The 27,231-nt window shown below is 41.2% G+C and overlaps 2 protein-coding genes across 3 annotated transcripts; one reads left to right on the top strand and one right to left on the bottom strand.

Annotated features, from left to right (window-relative positions):
• Positions 1-319: 319 nt before the first annotated feature.
• arih1 (ariadne ubiquitin-conjugating enzyme E2 binding protein homolog 1 (Drosophila)) lies at positions 320-12,825 on the top strand. 2 transcript variants are annotated; one of them, XM_069162025.1, is made up of 14 exons: positions 320-774; positions 5,097-5,164; positions 5,283-5,430; positions 6,146-6,238; positions 6,792-6,847; positions 7,646-7,712; positions 7,877-7,983; positions 8,094-8,136; positions 8,268-8,339; positions 8,724-8,854; positions 9,544-9,601; positions 10,115-10,375; positions 10,636-10,748; positions 10,842-12,825. In XM_069162025.1, the coding sequence occupies exons 1-14, from the start codon at positions 487-489 to the stop codon at positions 10,924-10,926; spliced, it is 1,590 nt and encodes a 529-aa protein (XP_069018126.1). In that variant the 5' UTR covers positions 320-486; the 3' UTR covers positions 10,927-12,825. The 2 variants fall into 2 exon arrangements, with proteins under 2 accessions (XP_069018126.1, XP_069018127.1); XM_069162026.1 differs by lacking the exon at positions 6,146-6,238.
• Positions 12,826-14,012: 1,187 nt separating this feature from the next.
• Positions 14,013-25,926, bottom strand: cunh15orf39 (chromosome unknown C15orf39 homolog). Its single transcript, XM_069162024.1, has 3 exons — positions 25,749-25,926; positions 18,073-21,352; positions 14,013-15,902 (listed from the first exon to the last, which is right to left on the bottom strand). The coding sequence occupies exons 2-3, from the start codon at positions 21,308-21,310 to the stop codon at positions 14,779-14,781; spliced, it is 4,362 nt and encodes a 1,453-aa protein (XP_069018125.1). The 5' UTR covers positions 21,311-21,352; positions 25,749-25,926; the 3' UTR covers positions 14,013-14,778.
• Between the last annotated feature and the right edge of the window lie 1,305 nt (positions 25,927-27,231).

Below are 27,231 nucleotides of genomic sequence, written 5' to 3'. Positions count from 1 at the left end.
TAATTGTGTCGTTCGCCGACTTATTATGACTTTTTGAAGCCGTTGGCCTTAATTTTATGAGTGGGAAGTACTTTTGGGACTTCCTGATGACCTTTGCTATAAATTGAATTTGGACGTTTCATTTCCATTTCGACTATTTAAAAAAAAAATTAAATAAATAAAAAAATAAATAAATATATATATATTGTTTTGAAACATTGAGGTACAAAAAAAAACAAAACAAACAAAAAAACCCTCACTGTCACATAATAATGTTTTAAAATCGTCTCGTTCGGTCGATCTGACGTAAGACCGCCGTCAGTTGGTGACGCTGCGCCTCTTTGTTGGCTTAGCAGCCGCGACGTTTTGTTGTTATTTTCGCCGCAGCTGAAAAACAGACGCGGATAATTTGGGTTTTTTTTTCGTATTTGTTTCCACAACCAGCATTTGTACGCGCTTTGTAGACCTTCGAGGTGCGCTTGTCACGAGCTGATAACCGCCCTAGGAATGGACTCAGACGAGGGTTATAACTATGAATACGACGACGAAGAGGAGGAATGTAGCGAGGACAGCGCCGAAGAGGAGCCCGAGGACGACACCCTGGAGCTCGGGGAGGTGGAGCTGGTCGGTCCCGTGGTGGCCGGCGGGGAGCGAGACGAGTGCGGCGAGACCGGTGGAAGCGGCCACGGTCCCGGGGAGGAAGAGGAGGAGGACTACCGCTTCGAGGTTTTGACTGCCGAGCAGATCCTCCAGCATATGGTGGAGTGTATCAGGGAGGTCAACGAGGTCATCCAGGTATGCATTTGTGGTGTGTCGGCGTCAGGAAACACCGGGGACCCGGCCGGTGTCGGGCGTTTAGCAGGCCGGGGACGTTAGCTCGACCGTTAGCCCGGCAAGGAGTCGTTTACTTGCTGGAGAGTTGGACAGTTTCACAACACCGGTGATAATCATGTCGGATCAAACTCGTTTATTTTATACGCGGCGCCCTTCCGTCGCGTAACGTTTTAAATGGAGATAGGCGCAGGTGGCGTTAAGTACACACATTTTAAGGTGACGATTTCCATCGGGGAGTTTGGTTTCCAGGAAGTAGTCCCGTCCCTCTCGAGAAGTTGGCAGCAACGTTTGCTAAGCTAATGCTAGTTAGCTCTCGCTGGCTACCTAGCCAACTGGAACCGTTAAGCTAGCCTAGCTCCTCACTGGGGGAAAAAAAAAATTTAATAAAAAAAAGCCCCACACGCGTCTCGGGTCGGAGAATGAGAATGAGACGGCACTTAGTGCCGACAACTGGAGTGCGTCGACCCATCATTTAACATCTTACGATACTAAAACGATGAAGTAACATCACCGTTAAGCGGGGTTTGGACTGAAGGCTCGGCCGTCGCGTTGGTTAGCAAGTTACGTGCCATTTTTTTTTTTTTTTTTTTTTTTTTTTTTTTTAGTTACGTTAACAAGCTTTTATCGTGATTTTTTTTCTTCTTTTTTTTTTTTTCTCCCCCAAAAAAAGTTTGGCTGAATCGCACGAAGACGTTTTCATTTGGCAACAAGCTAGATATTTACATCTCTGAATAAACGCGGCGGACCTCTCGGTTTTAACCCACGGTTAAACTTGGGCCTCCATTTCCTTTCACGTAGCTCCACTGAATAAAATGGAAAGTGATCTTTTGATAGAGATCTGCCCAATATTTAGGTGTTTTTTTTGGAGAAAACAGCGTTGTATTTTTTTTGTGTGTGTGTCATCAGTTCACTACAGGCAACCTTGTCATCTGAAATGGGTGTAATGTGAAATCAGTACAGCCGCATGGTAGTTTCTACTGCAAAAAAACAAGTCAAATCTTCTCAAAATAGTATTCAGGTCCAGCTACTTACTTTTCGGGGTTTTTTTGCAGCACCGATAAATACCTAAAATAAAATGCATATATCTGTTTACTGATCTCAAGTTATCAACGTTGAGTACGTGATATATAATAATGAACTTAAGGTGGATGTAACTTGTCTTGTGATGGTTCCTTAATTCTTTAATATGTCAAGAGTGACGTTTTGCCTGGTGTCTGAAGATTATTCAAAGTTACAAGGAGCTGATGGCTTTTTTTTTTCCATCCGTATACATTTTAACTGTCAAAGATGGCAGGGCAAGCTTCGGGAAAACAGAACAGGCGGAGCATTCATGAACTTTATCCAGGGGGAGAAAAAAAAAAAAAAAGGGCTGAGAGTTGTTTCTATTATTTTGCCCATCCCCATTAAGGGATGACCGAATATTAACAACACCTCGGTGTTACTCAATACAGTTACACATCACCACAAACTAAACCCTCTAAAATGATGCCAAAATTCCATCAGCATATCTCTAAAACATGATAAAAAAAAAACCTGAACATTATAACCTTCGTGATGGTATGAGTCATTGCAGTGCTGCTGTAGCATTTGTTGGTTTTTAGCTCGGTGTAGCTCATAAAGTTGAAACATTTAGACAGTGTGTTGTCGTATGGTATCACTACACGGTATCAATGACATGATTTGTTCTCTTTACGGGTTTCTGTTTTAACTGTATATGGTTTTATGAAGGAATCATTCATTTTTGTGGTACTTGAGCCTTTTATTCGTTTGTCAAAATGGCATTTAGCTGACAACACGTATGTACGTGTGGTTCTTCGAAACTTTCATAAACGTTAGCGAAATGATCCACTACGCATATCTGTCAAAACTATTTTCATAGTGTTGTGTCATGAATTGCCAGTTATTCCCATCCCTGTTTATGATAGATGGAGCAAAAATAACCATTGTTTGTAGAAACGGTTACATGGTGACGATTCCCTTATCTAACCATGTACTCGCTGCGAGCAACCCCAAATGTTTTCCTTGAACAGTGGAACCATGGTGCTGGACTATAATGTACTCTACTGTGCGCTTATGTCGCACCATCATTCCCACTTCAAAATGGATTGTAAAATGCTTTTTCATTTATTCAGTTATTCATTTTAGCGTGCAGTTCACAAAATATATGTGCACTTCACTTCTGAAGCTGACATGCATTTTTTTTTTAAATCGATTCATCGCCCCGTTTTCACAAACCAACTGAATCGACTGAAGTTGGCTCAGAGAGTGACCGATGGCAAATTATGAGCTTGGGTGGGTTTCGTCTCAACGTGAGCAGAACATAAATGGAAAGCGGCAAACAGAGAACCTAAAGTGGCTCACGAGTGATTATTGAATGGCAGGAGCTCCCCTCTCCTCACATACTTCCGCACTGGCTTTAAGTTAAGAGCTTAGCGAGGAGTTCACAATTTGTTGTTTCTAGAACACAAAACTGGTCGTAGCAAAGTGTGACAGCCATAACGCTGCGCATTACTTAATAGATTTGTGGAATTTATGCCGATGTCCACTGAAGCCATTCTGGGGCTCTTGGTGACCCACGACCTTACCGTGACAATTTATGTTGTTATTTCCTTAAATTTGTCAGCCATGTATATCCACATGGAGTGTAACTATGTACCTTTAATGGCATGGCCAAACATAGGTTTTCACGATGCGGTGCGATAAATAAAGTGCAAATAACCAACTTCACTTTCAAATAAGGTAAGGGCTTGCTGAAATTTTCAGATAGTGACTTCAGCTGACTTCATCAGATACATCATAACTTAATTTTATATTTGCTATTATCATAACTGACTTCACTCTCATTTGAGCCTGGTTAGCTGTCTGAATGTAAGCAATGGCGACAAGGTAGTAACAAATATTAGGTTCTTAGTTTGGTCTTCCATGTTTTTTTTTTTTCAAAACTCCAAAACTTTCACACAGCAGCTCTTGAGCACAAGTTCTTCTGGTGCTTCTCTGGTTTCTCTTTCTTCAGTCGCCATCTTGCTTTTCTGTTCTACGGTGTACTGTAGCAAAGGAGAATATTCCTAGTCTTTTGGAAATGTACAATTATTAGTGGTACATATTGTTGTGTGCCATAGTGATTTGCCTCGTTAAAGAGAGTCAGTTGTGGTTGAATTAATTGTTGTGCTATAAAATTATAACCGTTAGTAAGAAGAACACACAGTTAATGAGGGTGTCCTGTCAAGACTGTCATCGTCGCGTCCTGTAGTGCTCAATGCAGCAAAATGGTCGTTACATGGTTGTAAATTCAGTCCTGTCAATTTCTATAGTTTGCTGCCTAATGTAAAGTTACAGCGCTGCACTGATATGATGATATATGAAAAATGAATATCATATGGAAATTAAAAACTGGTGTACCAGATGAACTGATGTACTGCCCAGCACTAATCACCATCAGTACTCAAGTGCTAAACATAGCAAGATCCATGTTGCAAAAAATATGCAATATCAAAACGGTAATCTGCAAAACCGATGTTGAAATAGATACGATGAATCAATTCCATCAAATGTTTTTATCATATAGTTCGTAACCTTTAAATCAGAAATCATGATTGTCGGACCCTAATTGGTTAGATCAACCGTATTCTCACTAGATCAGCACCACATTTGGTTTCCATCACTGCAGTATGGGAGAATTGGCAAATTGTTTAATTTTTTTTTTAAATGTTTTTTTTTTTTTTAAACCCTTTATGTCAGCCTTACTTGTCTACTCTTAAGCAACCACTGTGGGTATATAAAAGTAAAACTCCTTTTCACTGTAATGCAGTTCAGTCCAACAGTTCTTCAATGAATACAAACTTTTGTGTATAACTTTTAAAATATGTTTTTGTTTGTTTCACACAAAAGATGATTTAAGTGATTTTAAATTGTGAGCCTGGTGTTAGAGGTGCTATTGTGCTGGATTTACTGTAAAGATCAAAGATTCAGATACTTTTTGTTAATACCCACTAAAAATACATGGCTGGACAGTAAATTGAAATGCAAGTGAAAACTATTCAAGCAACACCAATTTGTAATTTAGCAAAATGACTTGAGGTCATTGCAGATGGACCTTAATTTGCCATTCTGGTCTAATACTAGCCTTAATTTATACTTGAAAACCTGGGCCATATTGCTGTCTGTTGTTTCACAAATGCAATTTTAACATTTTGTAATAGGTTATGATAAGAAAATGGAAAATTAGTGATAGTTGAATGTAAAACTCCGGTATATTTTTGACCAACCATTTCTTGTTCCTCTAGAATCCTGCTACAATAACGCGCATCCTTCTCAGTCACTTCAACTGGGATAAAGAAAAGCTTATGGAAAGGTAAGAATTCCTGATTTGCATGCTTAAAACTTCCTATGAGAGCTCATGTCGAAATGCTTTTCCAACCCCTTTTTTTTTTTTTTTTTTTTTTTTTTTCCCCTATATATAATCTATACAGGTATTTTGATGGTAATCTGGACAAGCTTTTCTCTGAGTGTCATGTCATTAATCCAAGTAAGAAGCCTAGGATCCGTCCTCCAATCAACACTAGATCATCGGCACAGGACATGCCATGTCAGATCTGCTATCTGAACTTCCCCAACTCTGTGAGTCACATAATCACACCAGCATTTTACTGCACCAGCTAATTGTGCGTTTAGTCGTGGTGTTACGATTGGGATTTGTTGAAGGTTGTCAAACATAAAAGCTATGTCTTGGCCTAATGGCAAATTAGAGATTTAAGGCACATTTGACCTTGTATAGTGCAAGTGGGACTGTAACTTGCTTGAGGCATTGTCACAGAGTGACATTTTAATCCTGTGGTATCAATAATGTGTTCGCGTAGGTTCATTTTTCAGACCCAATTAATAGCCTTGGCTCACACAATAGTGAGAGAAAAACATAAAACAAAATTTGATCACCATCTTTAAAATGGTACTACAATTAATAATTTGTCAGAACTGCTAGCTATAGATATAAACCTGTGAATGGTACTCAGACATTTATCAACAGACAAAACTTGACTTTGCAAAGTGACCTAAATGATTGTCCCACATTATCAAGTTTAGTTTTTCAGATTTGAGATGTAAAAAAGAAAGCTGGAGTATCCAGCCTATTTTAATCGACAATAGTGGGGTGTTGAGTGATGTTATTTCAGATTGTTGAAACAAAATTGTATTGTCAAAGTTGAATGCCATTTTTCACAAGAATGGCCTCACTCTGCAGGCCTTGACTCGCCTGGTTACCGAAAGTGCATATGTTTATAATATTGATGCCTTGTTTATCTTACTTCAAATCAAACCAGATGCCTCTCTCTTACAGTATTTTACAGGCCTGGAGTGTGGACACAAGTTCTGCATGCAGTGCTGGGGAGATTATCTGACCACCAAAATCATAGAAGAAGGAATGGGACAGGTACCTAATGAAATCTGTTTGAAATGCAAGTCACTCATCAGTGTTAAACTGCTTTCAGACAGCAAGCAGCAACGTCTGTGTTCTTTGTTTTGAATTAGCAGCAGCAGGGTGCACAGCTGCCCTTGGTTCCTGGCTACCTGCAGTCTTACCAGCCTATACACCACAGGCTGCTGTTATCCACTGTGTAGCCACTATAATGGCAGTATAATGTCCCCAGACAGCTAAACGGACTCTGTGTAATATAGCCTAAAATGCGACAAGATTAATATGGCCGGTTTTGCCAAAGAGTGTCATAAACTTTGTCCATTGTTTCAGACATGAGGTAGCTCCAGTAGCCTTTCTTTTCATTGATCTGTCTGCTCATTGCTGGTAAATCATTAAAATAACTCGGAAACTTCACAATCAGCTCCTGTATCCATTCTCCTTTGATAGTTTCTGTGATTTCCATGGTCACACAGCGAGCTGTGGCAGCAAGTTGAATACGTTTCTGAAAGCACCTTTAGTCTTTGAATAGCTGTCTGACTAATGTTTTCCATCTGTTTTGTATTCTTAGACCATTTCTTGTCCTGCTCATAGTTGTGACATTTTGGTTGATGACAACACAGTCATGTGAGTAATCTGTTTGTGCATGTATTTGTTTTACTTTGTTACATATTGTACAGTTTAATTTTGCAGTTGTTGCTGAAAGCCCCCAAATTTATTGTGCAAATTGGTTTTGCATCTCAATCAAATAGGTTCTTCCACAGACGTAATTATTATATACACATGAATCAAATGAAAATGAATATCATTGCTCAGAAATTTGACATTGCTTTATTTATGCCTTGGTGTCTTTACTGAATTTAAAAGGAATAGAAACTAAATTGAAATAGTTTCTATCTCACATTTAGCCTTCTAAAAGAAAGTTTTTCAAGGCTGTAAAGTTAGCCCACTTCTTTACTACTTTTCAGTGTTGATATTCAGCTTCCACTTCAAAGAAATACACTTCCATGGACACTAATCTCTTTCTCTAGCTCCTAAGCTGACAGTAATTGTCTTAACCTACATTCTGCTAGCAAGAGACCTCACAGTATTTTCACAGAACAGTTTAGGGTGCCTGTGCGAATAAACATGCTCTCAATGTCACTATTTCATTACATGAAACGTGCTTGGTATCTATTGGTAGTCTGCACTCAAACTCTGGACATTATGACATTTTTTGTAGGTAAATGGTTACGTCAACAAGCACATATTCTCACTGTAATGTCAATTTACAGTTTTACCTCGTTGAGCAACTAAAGACAATATGATGTCGCATGTTTCCTGCATTGTTGCTTGGAAACACTGATGTCTAAGGATTTTTTTTTCCCCCACCACTCATCCATTTCATTTAAAGAAGGCTAATAAAGGATTTGACTTTTCCCATAGGCGCCTCATAACAGATTCAAAAGTGAAGTTGAAGTACCAGCATTTAATTACGAATAGTTTTGTAGAGGTAAGCTTTGGCATGTTTTCATTTAAATATTTTGAAATGGAATATCAATGTTGAGCTATTTAGTTATCCTATTATCGTAGTTATCTTAGAAAAGCAGAGACATAGTTTGTACTTAAATGTCCATGAGACTGTATTCCAAATTTGTTTCTCATTACTCCTTCAAGTGCAATCGACTGTTAAAGTGGTGCCCTGCACCAGACTGCCATCATGTTGTCAAAGTCCAGTACCCAGATGCCAAGCCAGTGAGGTGCAAGTGTGGCCGTCAGTTCTGGTGAGAGCTTCTCTAGACAATCGTAAACTGACGGTCATCGTTGACTCTGTCAATCTAGTGGTAATTATGGAATATTATGTGACTTTGGTTTGATATGGATATTGTTGCAGCTTCAACTGTGGAGAGAATTGGCATGACCCCGTGAAGTGTAAGGTACGCTGAATGGGAATTATTTTATTACCTTAAAGAAATAATAAGATGTTCTTCCAGCTTCTTTTGTAAAATTAGATGAGAAGTCATTGCCGAGGTGATTGTTTCTTACTTTTATTTTAATATGTTTATAGTGGCTGAGAAAATGGATTAAGAAATGCGATGATGACAGTGAAACTTCTAACTGGATTGCAGCAAATACCAAGGTATGGGTTTAGAGTTAGTGCTGCCCCGCTTGTCTGGGTGTACGTTGGTAGGAAAATAATGAGCCTGACACGAAGAAATCTCAGATGTGGACACATTGATCAAACAATTCAAATCTTATGAGAAAAAAAAAGCTGAAATACTGAAATTTGAATAGTACTGTACATTCATAAGGTACTTAAATTTCATCACATATTTCTAGACTGACAGTTTGTGAAGAGTGTGCACACCTTACAGCTGTGATGAGTGCTTTTTTTCCCCCCCTGTATGATGTTTCATATTTGCTTAATTTGTTCTTTGCTGTTGCATTTACTTCATGTTGTAGAACACTTAACCTTGAATCGTGACTTATAAAAAAACAAATATTCCTCTTGGTTCCCTGACAGGAGTGTCCAAAATGCCATGTTACCATTGAGAAAGATGGCGGCTGCAATCACATGGTTTGTCGGAACCAGAACTGCAAAGCCGAGTTCTGCTGGGTCTGTCTGGGACCGTGGGAACCTCATGGCTCTGCCTGGTAAGAAAAAAAAATGGCCTATTCTTTATGCCGATGTGATCTGGAGGCTTTGTGGTCCAGCTGTGCTGAGACTTGCTGTTTCAATGTCCACTAGGAATGTTTACTGACAAAATGAAGATTTCATCTACAGCACAAGACACTGATAATTACTGCTGCTTAGTAGCCTCGGTTATTGACGAACTGTGATCATATGTCACACTAGTGCTGACATCCAGAAACAGAAGAGCATGTTAATGAAAACACGAGTTTTACTGTATTGAATCACAGTGTAGATGATCACAGAGAGTAGGATGGGCCAGAATGATATCATCTCCTTCCCATTGTTTTCCTCTCTGTTTCTAATTAGTTTCTAATTTTGCAGCTGTGTGTTTAGACAAAGTTAGGAACGAACAAAATGGTACACTAAAAATGTATATCAAGTAAATTGCTAGTCACCGTAGTCCTGCAAAAATAGCCCTGGTGCGTGAAGATAGTGGAACCGGGCATGATGTTCACACACTCGGACACGGTGGACACACATCGGCTAGAATGGCAGCAAATCGTCTCCGGCTGCCGAAACGCAAGGCAGCCATTTGCTGTGGACGGTGGGACGTATCGGGTCAATTCTAGTGCCATGTTGGGACATACTTCCAGTACTGATGTGTGTTACAATATTTTGTAAACGTTGATGATTTTTGTAAAAATTTTAGGTACAACTGCAATCGCTACAATGAAGATGATGCCAAGGCAGCCAGAGATGCCCAAGAGGTAATGAATTGTATTCAAAATCTTTGCACAATGGCACAATGTTTCTATTTATCCACTTTTTGTCAAGACACAGTCGTCAGAGTGCAACATTATATTTGCCACCACGTCAGCGGCTTTTATAATCACAGCAGCCACTCAAGTATGTTTTCTTTCCCAATGAATTCCGTGACAGGAAAATACTTCAACGAGTATTGCTGAAAAAACAACAACTATAGAATTTGATAAATAACCCGCAACAAAAACATCTACTAATCGAATTAATCAAACAAGTGGCGGATTTAATGTTACGCTGTGTACACTATGAAGAATTGTACAGCCGAGCCTCAACTAGCGTCACGTAGTTCTGCACAGTGAAGAATGGTGGAACGTCTGAAACGTCCACAGAGTACAATTTCAAATATTTCAGCACATGTTGCTGGCGATTCATTACCCCCAGTGAGTTTGAAGATTTACCGTCTTCCACAAGTAGAGGCGAGTGCGCTCGATTAAAACCCGCTTCTATGCTTTGTGCAGCGCTCCAGGGCAGCCTTGCAGAGGTACCTGTTCTACTGCAACCGCTACATGAACCACATGCAGAGTCTGCGCTTTGAGCACAAGCTCTATGCTCAGGTCAAGCAGAAGATGGAGGAGATGCAGCAGCACAACATGTCCTGGATTGAGGTGCAGTTTCTGAAGAAGGCTGTGGATGTGCTGTGCCAGTGCCGCTCCACGCTTATGTTCACTTACGTCTTTGCCTTCTACCTCAAGAAGAACAACCAGTCCATTATTTTTGAGGTACGGTAAAAGGGTAGTGGGCATTAAATGTGATGAAGCATTACATGAAGAACGAGGGCTATTTTTTTTTTTAATTCATTTCTCAAATAACTTTTTCAGAAGGGTGTCTTTAAATGTTAACCATCATTCGTACCATTAAATGAGTAATCCGCCCAACTTATGGGAATTCTAAGGGAACATTATTATAGATAACTGCCATTTCTACCTTTTTTTGATACGTGGCACCGAATAATGTTGCTTATCAAACGTTTGTTCATCAGAACAACCAGGCAGACCTGGAAAATGCCACTGAGGTGCTGTCAGGTTACCTAGAGCGGGACATCTCCCAGGATTCCTTGCAGGACATCAAGCAGAAAGTACAGGATAAGTACAGGTCAGTGAAAGAATTGTGTCACTGTCTGCCATGATTCGGGTTTGTGTGTTCTTGGTCTCTAAAAACAAAACAAAAAATGTCTTGTGTCTATAGATACTGTGAGAGCAGGCGAAGAGTGCTTCTACAGCACGTGCATGAAGGCTATGAGAAGGACCTGTGGGAGTACATTGAGGATTGAGGACACATCCCAATGCAACGGACTCTTGAGTATCTTGACAAACTAGAGCGCTGATGCAATTTAACAGGGCAGCACGGGCCTTCTGCCGCCTCTCCTTTGGCAAACCAACCACTTTTGCATCATTTTTCCTGGATTTGTTTAACAAAATCTTCAAAGTAAATTATATTTAAATAAAAGGTAGAGTAATAAAAAGAAAGTGTACTACAGTATTGTTAGCAACAGAGTGGAGTCTTGAGAAAGCAGAAAATCCATCTTAAACAAAATACATCTTTTTGGCTTGTATTGTAACACCTCCCCTGAACTATCTTATTTTCCTCCGTTTTTTGCTTGTGAATCTTTTGTTTTGATTTTGACTTTTGTTTTCCCATTAGTGTGAAAATGTTTTCAACACAGCTTTAATCGTCCTGGCCATGTCTGCAATATGTGGTGAGATCCTTGTCTGGGTGGCTGAATGTTCATAGGCTGATTGCAAAGGGGCAAAGACATTTCAGGGGGGAAAAAGAAGAAAAAAACGAATTAAGAACAAAATGGCAAGTCTGTATTTTTCAATTTGTAAATAGTCCATATGCATGGAAGTTAAAGAGCAAGAGTGGCACGTGTTTGCATAATTTTGAAATATTTATTCTTTACCGATATTGAAAAAGGTGTACTTTTGCCATGTAGGTTAAGTCTGTTTACTCCACACACCCCCTCCCACCCCCACCCCCCTCCTCCACCCTACTCCTTCCACCCCACCACCACCACCACCCCCCGACTCCCACCCCATCGACTGTGGGAGTTTGGAGGATTTTGGCAATACGACATTCGTCCTATCATCCTCAGTCTCTTCAGAGCAGTGCACAAGTTACACCTTATCAGTAACTCTAAATGGGGACTGATAGAAAACAAATTTATCTTAGTTGCCAAGCGATCAGATAAAGGACTCCGAAAGTGCACGATCGAGTTAGAAAACCAAGAGCAGAAAAAGTTTTACAGGTCAGAGGTGAGGTAGAACGCACCGGCCCTGTGTCCCTCTATGCTAACCTTTTGCCGTACCCTCTTAGTTGTTTTTAGAGGTGTTTAACATTTAAGAACATTACTAATTGTTTGCAAGAGCCAAACTGAGTGACATTCACTCTTTTTTTTTTTTTTTTTTTTTTTTTTTTTTTTCTCCCCTCTCTCTCTCTTTCCTGACGTGGCTTGAGGTTGCCCTCTTAAAGCTCAGCTTGCACCTTGGGGATTGAATGAGGGTAATAGAATGTACTGACAGCACAACTTTTGTAGTGCTGCTAATTGGGCTCGATCACTGTCAAACAGGGTCAGGCATTTGCATCACTCTCGCAGGGATTTTTTTTTTTTGGATGGCATGAGGCTGACATTGGCCGCGCCTCTTTTGAAGAGATCTTCTTGCCTTGCAGTGAGACTTGAGCATTGCTTTAAACCAAGCAACACAGACGGACTTGTGTGATCCTTAAGCAGATGAGGAATATAGGGCAAACTTCCGAAGGTTGGAGGAGTTGTTTTGTAACGCTGTTATGCTTTTACATTAAAGACTGTATTTTTCCGCACATGGGTTGAGGTTTCAACATTGAAATGTCAGTGCCCCTCCAGGTTACGCGTTGTTCTGTGTGGTGGTTGCTCTGGTTGTCAAGCTCTCTTGCTTGTAAATGCTCGTTCATGTCTTCTGCAATGTGGCAGTCTTCACAAGATTGACTGGAGGGGACATGATTATACAGGCAATGATGCAAGCCAGAAGATGACACCAAAGTGTCAGCCATCATTAAAACACATCCTTTGCCCCAGTTTTAGATCTTTGGGGAATTCTCTCCCAAATGCTTCTTCTGTGTTCAGACTTATTATTTTATCCTAGCAAATTATAAACTGTATTGTTTATTTGAATAAATGTCATGAGAAATCTCATTTTTGGGAGTACTGTGTGAGTCATTAGAGTAGGTTTGGTCTCAAGCATATTAATTACCCAAACATCCATGATGCATTTCTGCACTATGTATTTTTGCGATGTAGTGTACTACAGACCTTGGCAGAGCTGTGTCTTCCAGAATAGCGTGGAATTAATTTTGGTAACTTTCGATGAATAATTTTGATTTTTAAGGTATAAAGGTTAGCTTTTTTTTTGCACCACGTTTACTTGCAGATTGTACGATAAAGATCAGGTGGTTGTTTGTATGATGTCACTTTTGAATTAATTTTGTCTCGAGTCAAAAACCAATGATGACACATGATGAATGGCTAAAAGATGGTCTACAGCTGTGATCGGTAGGCGTATGTGCTCTCCAGGGCTCACTCTGTTTTCATTGTGTCTGCTAGTAGTTCATGAACATTTCAACTTTAACGTTTGAAGTAACCGAAGCAGCTACTTACATTAAATTGAGACATCCAAAAACTTTTAATACTTTTCTACATATCTTTTTCTTTATGCTATTAAAGGTGTTTTATTTCCTATTAGTGTAAAAAAAATGTGGGAAGAATTAGATGTCTGTTTTGGAGAAAATATTAAAGTGCAAAATGTTGCAAACATCGTTCTGGCACGGGTGGTTGTTTCGATAACGGACACGATGGCTTTGTTGTGGCAGCATTCTTTGTTCAAACGTGAGAAAAGTTTTTGTGTTGTTAAATTGTGTCCTTAAAAAGACTACCGCTGTGTCACTTGTAAACACAGCCCAACGGTACGAGAGGAAATTTGCAGCTAAACATTTTGCCACAGGATGGGGACAAAGACGCTGGAATGCTGAAGTGACACGTGTACAAGTGCCGTTATTTATAATTTAATTTTTTTTTTTTTTTCATTTTTAAGAAAACTCATCCTGTGTTTTATGCGTTTACATGACACCCACACAGATATTTGGGGAGAAAAAGTGAAACCTCAGGGAATTGTTTTTGATAAGACTTCTCCACAGTCAGTAAATGTAGGAGGACAGAATAGAACCGTTGTGATTCTACAGTACACTAAATAATAATGACGGCTCTTATCCGAGATCGTGAGATTCATTTTTAAATCAATTTTCTCTTCCATGCGATGAGTTGGTGCGCGTGGTAATCGGTGGTAAAGATTTAGCTTTGATGCTTAACAAAAATGACATAAAACATTGCAGTATATCAAACTTTTATTTGACAAAAGTGAAAATTTAACAGTTCAGTCCAATAAAAAAAAAATTTAAAAAAAATCATACAAAATGAATACAAAGACCTGAGGTCCACAGTGGTTAAATACACCGTGACAGGGGCACATCCCAGACCACATTAATGCCTGTCCAGCTTCAGTTACAACACAAAAACACCAACCACGGTCGTCTGGGTCAAAATCACTCTGCTATAATGACGTACGTGGCTGGCATTGTATTACTGTAAACCTACGCACGCGCACACACGTCTAGCACTGTTTGACAGTGAAACGCTTCCAAAAAAATTAAAAATGTCTTCATGTGAAATGCTGTATTTCTTACTAGCAAATTATACGTAGAAAAAGTCACTAACTTCACTCAGAATCACATTGTTCAACACAAAAGTGGATAAAAGGTGACATGGCTCTTTAAATGTGTTTTGAAATGAGTGAGACTGCAGCATTTCTTTTACATTATCAAAATCTTAATTTGTCAATAAAATAAATATAAAAAGTCACAGTGCTTGATCAAAGATGATAACATGCTCATTGGATTTACAGTCTATCCCTAAAGAAAACATCTTGTTGCTCTCAGGTGACAAAGGTGATCTCATTACAAAAAATATCCAGTTCAACTTCATTCTTGAAGAGGCCAGATAGATATGAGCCAAACAAGAGAACCCTTTCAAAACTTGCAAATGAGTGTGTGTGTGTGTGTGGGGGAGGGGTGGGGGGGGAGGGAGGGGGATTAACTAGTCTTCTATTTTGAGCCAGCCTTTTTTATAGTCGATCAGCAGCTCTAGGTAGTACTTCCACTCTGGCTCGCTGTCATACCTGACCTCAAATATTGTCTTTAGAGGGTTAGTGTGGGCCTCGTGGATCCGCAGCACCTCGCCTCTGTACCACACTTCTGATTTGTCATCTTCCTCGTACAAATGGCGGATCCTCCGTCCCACCAAGTCTGGGTAGTAGAACCTCATGTCCCGCCGGGCCCTCTGGACAGCCGAACGCAGGACCCACCGCCTCCTGTGCTCAGCACTGTGGCAGGCAGACAAGTAGGGGCAGTATTTGATCTTCATGAGCGATATGCGTTTTCTTTCCGACGAGCCGCTGAGGGGTCTCAAGGCGTGAGAGAAGCTTCCTGTTCTCTGCCACCTGTGGGTGACTTTGGGTGTCCTCCTGTGAAGGTTCCTCTCGCTGCTCGCTCCATCCTCGTCGTCCAGCTCTGCGAGGGAAGGCTCGGCAAATGTCCCCGACTCCGACACCGCTTGGTAGCGGGCCTTTTTTCTGTTTAGACCCTCGCTGAGCATCCGCCTGAGTTTTAGGGTCACGCCCGAACAGTTCTTGGATCTGACCCGAGACTTGGCTGGTCCCGAGGACGGCTGACTGACGGACCACAGACCGGAGGATTCCTCCGTTTCCGTGTCACTCGGAGATGGAGACAGCTCGTCCAATGTTAAAGGACACATCCATGAATTCTCAGATGTCGTGTCTTGTGGAGCAAGCGAAGAATCCTGCTCTGGAACCATACGGTCAGTTATTCCGTTATCAGCCTCTTGGGAATCTTCGGCGCCGCCGTTTTTCTTTGTGCTCAGAGCTCCTCCTCCTCCGACCGTCTTTTCCGAGTCACCTGCCTTCTCCTCATCTGACAAACTGTTGTCTAGAAACAAACGCCTCGAACTGCTCTTTACTCTACTTTTTCTATTCCTGTTCCAATGCGAGTGTGTTCCCTGGTCCTTCATATATCTCTGCGATGACTCTGACTCTGAGGGTAAGCCTGCGGAGGCAGTGATGTCTGAAAATACCAGAGTCCTCTTGCTGTTAGAAACTTCATCGCCTCCATCTTGTTCTCTGTAATCAGGATCCTCATCTAATCCTGCAACACAGGGAAGATAAAAGATATAAACAAATACAGAAATATACCAGATTTCTATATATTGATCAGGTTGATGACAAAATAGGAAGAGTTAATAGAGGTTATAGATTTGATCTAGTTATGAGGGAAACATTAGATACAAGTGGACAGCAAGTAAAAAAAAAGGACTTTCAGGGTTTTAAAAGAACAGAAATAAAATCAATTCACTTTTGATGATTCCTATAAAGCAAGCTAGTCGCTGGGATGTCAAACTCCTTCATACAGGTTGATAAACAAACATGATTCAGCACATATGAACAATGACAAACTATTCTATTAATATCAGCTGACACATGGTGACTGGACAACATGATCCTCCACCATGAAACACCCTTTCAGCAGAGGCACAAGAAAAGGCTGCAGGAGTAAACACGAAGGCTGGGGAAAAGTCAGCTGCTACAAGGGATGCTATCAGTCGGGGACAAAACGGCAGCGAGGCAAGAGCAGGACAAGAGAAATGTTCAGATACCAAAGTCAAGTGCTCACAAGCCATGTGAACCGATAATAATGTCAGCAGTGTACAGAAATTCAATTAGGCCCAATTCACTGAGCAAGTGCATGTGCTCCATAAAATAAAAGCTGAAGAAAGAAAGTAAATGTAGAATTCTACCCTTCTTACTGTCAACAAATCCCGTGAAAAGACCAACCACTGAACTCGTCCCCCTTTTTAAATCAATTTATGGTCGGTAAATGCTGGGTAGAAGGATACGTTCCTTCATCATGATGAACATGAGTGCTGTAGATTATTTTGGGGAATAGCCCCTACCAGAGCCAAAAATACACACTGGCACACCAAATTTGCAACTGAAAATGGGCAAAAACAAATGCACTACTGTTTAGTTCGAGTAACATGCTAAATACTCCAGCTGTTTTGAGCCCTTTGGAGTCTGAAAACTTCTCTCCAAAAAAAAAAAAAAAAAAAAAAACATGCACCACAGTCAATCCCTCTGTGTGCAGCGGCCTGTCACTTCCTGTCATCTATCAGCCTGCTTCACTCCCTTAAAAAGGTCCAGCAAGTAACTCATGAGGCCGAGTTGTATTTTTCTAAAAGCAGCCGAGCTCGGCACCCTTCCCTCCGCCCGCCCACATGTACGGTGTGACCATGCATCTTATTTTGAATCGTTATTGGAGGTCAGCAGAAAGGTTTCCTGCCTTCTAATCAGAAAAAGCAAAGAGTATTGAGATTGAGGGACAACATAAAAAAATATACCTGAACTCTCTTTTGGACATCAGGTGAGGTTGAGTCTGTAAAAAATAAATGAATTTTATATTGAATAATTATTCTTTACTGTGATTAGTTCTTTACAAATGGGCCACTGATGCAGAAAACATGCTGACTAAAAGACTGTTTGAGGGAAAGCAATGCTACAGATCATAGTGAAAACATAATGCTTCAAAATAAAAATCACATTGCACACCCAAAAGGGGATTTCCAGAAATCATCAAACTGAGGCAGGAAGTGTTTGGTGGTCATGTTGTAAAAATCACATGGCCAAACTTTAAAACTACTTAATCGATTCAAAATATTTGTAAGGAAATAATGATTCTAAGTGACTTAAGAACAAATTACACATCATCCTTTTTTTTTTTTACAAGCACAAACATACTTTTCTCAAATTTTCATAGCAGCCAGACCAATAAACTTACTTTACTGACAAAATGAAAATTGCAGTGTCAATGCTGAGAACTGCCGTCATTATTGGAAAAATAATTGTTAGATATTTAAAAAGCCTTCAGTTTATGTAGGCGCGTGTATACACTCCAGCCTCTAAACTGAATTACAATTATACATTCATTTTCTGTCGCCTTCATGAACATTTGTTTCCTTCCAGTGTCGCTAAAATAAGTAGGTGTGTCCAGCTTTGTCCCATTATGGGCTAACGTAGCACACAGTTGTTCATTGCAACACCTGCAATTTGAAAAGTCTGGTATCGATGTACCAAGGAGAAAAATGACCATAATACAATCGAAGATTCGGAATAAAAGTCAGAAATCTTAAAGGCTTGTGTGTTTGTCACCAACACTGCACGTTCAAATGTTTTTCCACTTTCTTCGCAAGTCAAGGCATTCCCCTGCACTACACATACATGTACAGCGGCCTCAGCACCTCCAAAAGGGAACATGCACTCACCCAGATGTTTGCATACGCAGTCGTAGTACAAAAGGTTGACCACATCAGCGTAGATGTCGGGCAGGTGTTTGAGGGACATCAGTCTCCGGAGCCTGGAGGAGCAGGCTCGTTTGTGAAGCTGGATGAGGATCTTCTCCTCGGAGAGCGTGGTGGGCCGCAGCTCCACTTTGTGCTCCTGCAGGACCTGATCGATGAAGCTGCCCTGGACCATTGGAAACAGGAGCTCCTTCACCACCAGCATGGGGAGAAACACGGCTCCTGTCCGCATGACGTGCGGGAAAGGACAGCGTTCATGGGTGGTGTACTCCGTCAACCTCTCGAGGACCATATGGAGTGCCGATTTCATCTCCTCATTGAGCCAGACGTCTCTGGCCTTCACCCCCAGCAAGCAGGACACTTTCTGGCCTTTGGTTGACGGAGACACGGGTTCAGTCATTTCCAACTGAGACAACCAGTTTTTGAGCTCCAGCTCCGAAGAGGCCGAAACAAATTTGGATACTAGCTGGCAGAGAGAATGGTGCAGCTCAAGGAAGTGCTTGCGGACCGGCTCTGGGAGATCTTGTTTTGGTATGAATTCAACGATTGGCTGTGCAGGTGGCCTCTCTTGGGACGGAACATGGCAACAATGCTTGCTATCGGGCATAATAATATTGTAGGTGGCAAGTTTAAGCAACTGTGGAGGAATGTTTTTGAACTGTAGTCTGCTCTCAGGTGGTTGGGGTGGCGTAATGGATTTGGCTTGAAGGGTGACTCTCTGTTTAGGCAGTGTGCATGTGCCTCCCTGAGAAGATGATGTCATCAGTGCAGTCAACTCAGCAGGTTTCAACTCATCTGGAGTCTCTTTTTCATCTGCTAATGAGGGCTTACTTTCAACTTCACTGGATTCAGATTTCTTTATTAGCAACATGGGCCCACCGTAACGTGAACCCGTCTCTTCAGGCTCTTTTTTGATTGTCACTCTGCTGCAGTCGTTTTGACGAACAAGAGTCTCTATAGAGTTGTCTGTATCTAAAGGATCAACCTTTTCTACTTTCATATTTTTGGGTTCAAATAAGTCTGCAACGGTCTTCTCTGCTGAAGGACAGATTTCCTTCGATGTCGGACAGACAACAGGCTGCTGCTCATGTCGATGTGGCCTCTTTTCTTTGATGTCTGTCTTTGATTTGACCTCATGCTTCTCTGAAGACTGCATGGCTCTTTGAGGCACTCTGCCTGGAAATAACACTCCAGGGGCCTGCAGGTATGCTTGGTAAGGTGCCAAACTGAAGACATTGTCAATAACTGGCATAGGAGGAGAGCCTGTTTTATCTCCTACTTGGCCATCCTCCATGTGCAGCTTTTTTTGTTTCTTGGTGCATTCCACTTCATATAAATCCTTATCCTCTTCTTTTATTTTGATGGACGGAGATGAGTGAGAAATGCTTCTCTTCAAGCACTGTTTATGAACTGCACCCTCTGAACTGGAAACCGAGCCACTGTGTTTATTTTCTGTTGCAACAGCAGGGGAATAAATCATTTTTCTAATATTAACACTATTAGGTGCTGCCGCGGGGATCCGATCTGAGCTGGGATTGGGGGAGTGGGGCAGCCATGCTGCTGTGGAAACAGGAAGGCCTTTTGGCTGTTTCGGGCAAGTCACTTTGGCTTCACAGGAGGAATAGTCCAGCGGTCTGTCCATGTTAAAGCCAGCTAGTGGAAGGACGGGTGCGTCTAGGAGCAGGCTGGTAAGCGGGGAAAGATATCTGCTAATTTGTATGCCAGATGGTGAGACGCCAGGTTGGCTTACACGTCTGGTTGGGCTGCTTTGGTCAACTCGTAGGAATGGTGAGGAAACATGCGATTGGTCAACATGCAGGCTGGAGTTTGGCTTGTCCTTGTATAGGCTGCTTGCAGAGGCCATGGGGTGCTCTACGTGTTGGCTGGATGGGGAAACATTTATACGACTAGGGTGAAAACTAGGCGATGCATGTTGCCTTTTCAGAGGGGCTCCGATTTGGCTTGCATTTAAGTGAAATCTTGGAACTGCGTAACATGGGTATTCAAAACCCTGCATAAAAGAATGATTTGGCAACATTTCACTGCTAGGAAAATGCAAAGGAATTTCAGCATGAAGTGACTGAGACAGTATGTAATGCTCCCGAGGGTTTGAGATTGTGTGTTTATGAATAACAGGGACATCTTCTCTCTGCTTACTCCCACTATTTTTGAAATGTGTCCTGTTTTCTACCTCCATATGTGCCTGGGGGTAGTAAAACACTGGGAGCTGTGCTAGCTGGCCATATTTGGACATGGGAGAACGTTCCTGATAAACCTCTGAGGTCATATCCTCGTGTGCAGGATGGGAGGGTAGGCTGGGGTAGCCTCTGGAGGAAGTCTGTAAAGGCTGGCTGTGCTCACTTAAAGAACCAAACGGTGCACGAGTCGGGGTGCAGGGGTAACTGCTGTAGGTTGGCTCAATCATAACAGGCAAAGTCCCCGCTCTGCCTGGGCTGTAGGCCTCCACAGTCATCCTCTTCAGTGATTCTGCACTGGACTCAAACTGTAAGCCTCTCTGTTGTAGCAGTGCATCTTGTGCTTTCTGATGAATGTGCTGTCTTTCAGCGTAGTGAGTATCACTTTGCATCCATTCATGCTCATATACAGTGTTTGGTATCCTCGGAGATCCATGTTCCACATTGTATCTTTGTCCTATCACACAACCCAGTTCATTACAGCAGGGGTTATGTCCATAGATTGGCTTGGGAAACGCCAAGTAAACAGAGTTTTCAGAAGGGGAAGATAACTTCTCACCTGCAGTTTTTCGTTTTCTAGAAGCTACTGATGTAGGTGCTGTAGGACTGCTGAGCTCAGGACTTTTAGTGTATACCATAAAGCCCTGCTTTACTGGGGCTTGACGCAGAGAGGAAGCATGAGAATGACCTTCCTCTGAAGAACTGCTGTCCTGCCTGTAAATGAGGTGGCTTTGTCCTTCCATGCCAGAAAGGTGACTCTCAGGATTTCTGCCATCCAGCAGCGATGTCTTCGAGTTGCTCCATGGAGGACTGAATCCTGCTCTGTCTTTTCCTCGGGGGTCGTAAGTAAAGTAGGCCCCATTGTACTGCAGTGTCTGCTTACCCAGGAAACCAGACATATTTTGTGGTTTTGACTGTCCTGTGGATGCTATTGTCCCGTCAAATAACTGCATCTTGCTTCGAAACACCGGATCAGTGAGGGTCTGCATTGACTCGCTGCTCATCATGTGGTAACTTTGTTATGGTGGTGCACTGATGTGGCTCCAGACCTGAGAAAATAGAAACAACAATTAGATGCTGGAATTAATTAATATTTGATACAAACTTGTTCAAGGAGTTATCCTTTTAATTATCTTAAATAAACTCACACATCATGTAGGACAGCAGGGTATACAAATTAACACTTTGTACACATAACAGTCATCATTAGATACGAACTTGCTTCATGTATTTTTGCAACTTGACAAATCTCATGGCTTATCACACATACAGTGGTGTGAAAAAGTGTTTGCCCACTTCCTGATTTCCAATTTTTTGGCATGTCTGTCACACTTAAATGTTTCAGATCATCAAACAAATTTAAATATTAGTCAAAGATAACAAGTAAACACAAAATGCAGTTTTTAAAATGAAGGTTTTTATTATTAAGGGAGGAAAAAAAAAATCCAAACCCACATGGCCCTGTGTGAAAAAGTGTTTGCCCCCTCCTGTTAAAACATAACTTAACTGTGGTTTATCACACCTGAGTTCAATTTCTCTAGCCACACCCAGGCCTGATTACTGCCACACCTGTTCTCAATCAAGAAATCACTTAAATAGGACCTGCCTGACAAAGTGAAGTAGACCAAAAGATCCTCAAAAGATAGACATCATGCCGAGATCCAAAGAAATTCAGGAACAAATGAGAAAGAAAGTAATTGAGATGTATCAGTCTGGAAAAGGTTAGAAAGCCATTTCTAAAGCTTTGAGACTCCAGCAAACCACAGTGAGAGCCATTATCCACAAATGGAGAAAACATGGAACAGTGGTGAACCTTCCCAGGAGTGGCCGGCCAACCAAAATTACCCCAAGAGCGCAGCGACGACTCATCCGAGAGGTCACGAAAGACCCCACAACAACATCCAAAGAACTGCAGGCCTCACTTGCCTCAGTTAAGGTCAGTGTTCATGACTCCACCGTAAGAAAGAGACTGGGAAAAAATGGCCTGCATGGCAGAGTTCCAAGACAAAAACCACCGCTGAGCAAAAAGAACATTAAGGCTCGTCTCATTTTTGCCAGAAAACATCTTGATGATCCCCAAGACTTTTGGGAAAATCCTCTGTGGACTGACGAGACAAAAGTTGAACTTTTTGGAAGGTGTGTGTCCCATTACATCTGGCGCAAAAGTAACACCGCACTTCAGAAAAAGAACATCATACCAACAGTAAAATGTGGTGGTGGTAGTGTGATGGTCTGGGGCTGTTTTGCTGCTTCAGGACCGGGAAGACTCACTGTGATAAATGGAACCATGAATTCTACTGTCTACCAAAAAATCCTGAAGGAGAATGTCTGGCCATCTGTTCGTGACCTCAAGCTGAAGCCAACTTGGGTTCTGCAGCAGGACAATGATCCAAAACACACCAGCAAGTCCACCTCTGAATGGCTGAAGAAAAACAAAATGAAGACTTTGGAGTGGTCGAGTCAAAGTCCTGACCTGAATCCTATTGAGATGCTGTGGCATGATCTTAAAAAGGCGGTTGGTGCTGGAAAACCCTCCAATGTGGCTGAATTACAACAACTCTGCAAAGATGAGTGGGCCAAAATTCCTCCACAGCGCTGTGAAAGACTCATTGCAAGTTATCGCAAACGCTTGATTGCGGTTGTTGCTGCTAAGGGTGGCCCAACCAGTTATTAGGTTTAGGGGTCAAACACTTTTTCACACAGGGCCATGTGGGTTTGGATTTTTTTTTTCTCCCTTAATAAAAACCTTCATTTAAAAACTGCACTTTGTGTTTACTTGTTATCTTTGACTAATATTTAAATTTGTTTGATGATCTGAAACATTTAAGTGTGACAAACATGCAAAAAGATAAGAAATCAGGAAGGGGGCAAACACTTTTTCACACCACTGTATGTCACATACAGCCTTATCAGTTTATGAAGTGACAGTCTGAGGAATGTGTGAGGGCGATCTATAATTTGCTGTTTATACAAGGAACAGCCGTGAATGAGAAAAAGCTAAGAACGAGAACGTTTTCCGACAGACAACCAATGTGAAAGCTGCCACATGTTGCCATAGTCCTGCTCTGATGGCACCAACTCCAGCCTTACTAGTTCTGGTGGTGACATAATATCCACGCGTGATTGAAGGCAGGATCATTTGAAGGCCATCTCTGCAAGTATGTCACCTGATCTGACGTACTTCTGCGAAACAAACAGCAGAGTGAACTTGGTGTTTCTATTCTGCATTTTATTACCGCAAACCTTCAGTGATAACAAAGTTCCTTTTTTAAGCACTTCTTCATTCTAAGGCTGCGGCCGAGTCTTGTTTTACTTTTCAATGAATCTGATGAAAATTCTTTTTTCTTTTTAGGGAAGTTGAATTGTTTTGTCAACATTTTTTATCTCACGAATAGTCCAAAGCCCCAAACCATTCAGTTAAACTATCAAAAGCTGAAAATTCACACATCTGATCAGCTGGAAGTGAATGCTTGAAAGGGTTACTGAAATTTTTAACCATAATTAGTTAATTTTTCAGTTGATAGACTGCTTGATTGCGCAACTAAAAATGTATGCTCTACCTCAGTGGAATGTTGTATAATATCCTACAATATAAAAGTATACAGGACGTCTAAATAACCGGACAATTCTATGCAACATCTCGAAAATAACAAAATAACCAGAAGTGCCGCATCTTCCTCCCTTGTTCCCTATCTGGAGCTCTGCGTTAGATAATGCAGTACGTGTTGTATGAGAGCGATTACAGAAAATAGAGTACATGTCAAATTCAGTTCCTTTGAGAGATTCGGGTGAACACAAATATTTATACCCAGTCTGATATGTCATGCTGGTAAATATATAAAATGTGGGAGACTGCGATTTAGAGATTAAGAAAGTGGAATACTGGCAGATGTTTTTGAGATTGGTCAAAAATATTTTATCTACTGCTCTACTTCTATCAAAAAGGATCCATATTTTCTGTCAATTGTAAGATATATATGATATACATTATAGGATAAAAGTAATGTTACATAAAGATCAAAGTAGCATTAGACACAAGGCGTGATTTAGAAAATGTCATGATTTCGCCGACATATTTTTAAGTAGCCTTTATTGTATACATAGGAGTCCGAAAAGTGCAAAAGTGAGAGCTACAACTGATGAATGTTTGGCATTACAGCTTGAAAAATTATTGATCTACAGGTTGTTTTGGCTCTAATTTTCCATATTCAATCATTCATAGTACCTTGCATTAACTTAAAACATCAATGAGAATTTCCTAGTTAAAATCCCAGTTTTCCTTGCATTTACCGCTTTCATCTAAACAATACAGCTCAGCTCCTAAATCTGTAATTTCCAACAGGCACTTGAAGGCAACATAATGCAACAACTTGAGCACAACACCACCTGACTTGCTGTGAAATTATGATTTCATCTGGAGGCAGTGGTAAGAGTTAAGGGAAATGTACACACACACACACACACCTCATTAAGACCGAATCCAGGCTCATGACAGCAGCCCAGCAGTGCTAACAGATGGTATCAGTTCATCCTGTTGACACCTTTTAGAAAAGTACAGAGTGATGGTTTGTCTGCACACGGCGAGGAGAAATGTGGTTTGTGCGCATGGAGGAAACTGCACAGAGCTGTTTTCAGAGCGCGGAAAGCTGCACCCTGTCGTGTGTGTGTGTGTGCGTGTGTGTGCGTGTGTGTGTGTGTGTGTGTGTGTGTGTGGTATGCGTGTGTCCTCCTCCCACTCCCATGATCTGTGGGGCAAGGGTGATGGAGTGTGTGACTTCCGAAAACAAACTGACAGGCCTCAAACCACGCGAGAAAGGACGCACAAAAAAAAAGCTTTATTCCTTTCTCTCTAACGATCATTAATCATTCAACCAATTAGTTAGTCAGGTCAAGATATATTGGAAGATGTCAGCAAGTTCACATGACAAGAAGAAGAAGAAGAAGAAGAAAAAAAAAAAAAGCAATTTCCTCTCGACTCAAGTCCAAACATAAAAACGGAACTTAAACTGGCCAAAGTTTCTTCTGCAGCTGCTTTTGACATCCTCGTGAATTGCAGCTTCTGATGCGCCTTTATCTGCTTCTGAGGAGGAATGTGAAAACACCGACTTTGCTGTCCAGTCTATAACAACAGCCTGCTCAAATCGATAGGACGCAAATCATATGCAAATAATTTACGCGCAAGAGCTCTTGATCACAACGAGTCATTTCCATACAGTCTGCAGCGTCAAACCGTCGTAAAGCACTGTAAAACACTGTTTCCAACATTGGGGACCTATTAGGCTACTTTGGCTGTGAGAAATAGTTTCACATTATTTTATGCTTTCTAAGAGTTTGCGCTCGGTGTTTGCCAATATCCGTTTCTGCTTTTCTGTTGCTTCGTGTTGTGACAACGGTTTCAAATCTGTCGTCAGTCAGAGAGATTGAGCAGTAAATAAGTTTTCTTACCTATCCGCTGTGATGACAATGATTTGCACAACGAGATCCATGAAACACAACTTTAAAAAAAAAAAAAAAAAAAAGGGAACGGTCTCCGTCTCTGCTTGTGAAATCGGTGTGTTCAGATGCGGCAAAGTCCCACCAAACAAAACGAGGGGCCTGCCCAAAGTGTTGGCGCGGCTGGCCCGAGGTCCACGAGGCTTTTGGAGAAGTTAACAACCAAAAGAAAAGACAAAAGCGAGGAGGATGGTCTTTGATCAATAGGCGGAGTCACACCCTCCGTCTATCCACGGCTTGTTTTCTTCACATGTGATGTTTTCCCGCTGGTGGCTTTCTCGCTTTTATTGGCTGCAGGCTATCCCAATGTCCGGCTTCCAGCTGGCTGCTGCTGCCCCCCTAAAATGACTTAATAGTCCTGTTATTTCATTCACTAACATAACACAAGTCTGTGCCAAGGATATCTCCTGGTTCTCAAGTTTCCATCAAAAAAAGAATCGTACAGCTCCATTAATTCACTCAGTGGACATTAAAATAAGACATACTGTTTTAAGAAGTCTTCTGCATGCATCCACCACTTCCCATCATTTAGCTCTGTGTTGCTTACTTATAAAGCAAGTTTTGGCTACCCCTGATCTGGATATGTTGATGTAGATAAGTGCATGATTTCCCTCGTATCTTCTTTGAATGAAGATTAAGACACAGAAAAAGTCAGTGTATTGAGAGCAAACCTCTATAACTATATCTGCAACAAGAAAATCAGTTTAAGAAATCCTGGCAACACCATCATGTGTTTTAATAGTCGTGTTAAAAGACTAAACGATAGATGCATTTCCTCTCAGAAAAAGAAAAACCTTTCAGGAAACGCAGAGAAAAAGAGGTAATAAAAAGGTGCTGAATTAAAATTACAGCATATGTGAATGACTTGTAGAACAAACACTGCTGTGAAAAAAAGGCTCTATACCAAAAAAAAAAAAAAAAATCGCTGTGTTGACCTCATCCTAATATAGTTAATGGTTGACTTTAAAGTTGACCAAAGTTAAAATCAGGTCAGTCATTACCTCAGACAGACTGGGTTTTGCCTCTTGTCATCAATAATGGCCCACATTTCACCTTTTAATGAATTTGTCAATGAGCCTTGAGAAGAAACATGATTACTTTTTAAGAGTAGCTATAGTACTGTTTGATTCATTTACTTTATGACACAATGAATTATTTGTAGTGCGGTGCTTTATTGTAAAGTTAAATTCTTCCACTCTCACTTGATTTATCTTCTGAATGACTTCATTTCTTGTTGCACTTGCATCATACCTGTCCCTCTTCACCTGCAAGCTGCAGTCTAATTTATGTGTCCCTGTGGGGCTGCCACAGTTTAGTCTCAACAAGTCGCTGGCTTCTATCAGTCCCAGAGGCCTCACAGGTAAAGTGATGCTCGTCAGGGGGGGTTTGACTGAGGAGAGGATGCAGGGATTTCTTTCCCCCACAGAGCACTCCC

This window comes from Embiotoca jacksoni, unplaced genomic scaffold (assembly GCF_022577435.1).
Source record: "Embiotoca jacksoni isolate LCO1_2020_lvr unplaced genomic scaffold, fEmbJac1.0.p SCAF_3, whole genome shotgun sequence".
Taxonomy (NCBI): Eukaryota; Metazoa; Chordata; class Actinopteri; family Embiotocidae; genus Embiotoca; species Embiotoca jacksoni.
Note: the sequence above shows the minus strand (reverse complement) of the source record. Positions and strands in the feature narration are given on the sequence as shown.

Bases quoted from the DNA above. Each gene is read 5' to 3' on its own strand.
- arih1 (XM_069162025.1), top strand. From the start codon at position 487: ATGGACTCAGACGAGGGTTATAACTATGAATACGACGACGAAGAGGAG. The intron at 775-5,096 runs GTATGCATTTGT...TTGTTCCTCTAG, and splicing joins AGGTCAACGAGGTCATCCAG to AATCCTGCTACAATAACGCG. The intron at 7,713-7,876 runs GTAAGCTTTGGC...TACTCCTTCAAG, and splicing joins TTACGAATAGTTTTGTAGAG to TGCAATCGACTGTTAAAGTG.
- cunh15orf39 (XM_069162024.1), bottom strand. From the start codon at position 21,310: ATGATGAGCAGCGAGTCAATGCAGACCCTCACTGATCCGGTGTTTCGA. The intron at 15,903-18,072 runs GTGAGTGCATGT...CCTGTGTTGCAG, and splicing joins CTGCGTATGCAAACATCTGG to GATTAGATGAGGATCCTGAT.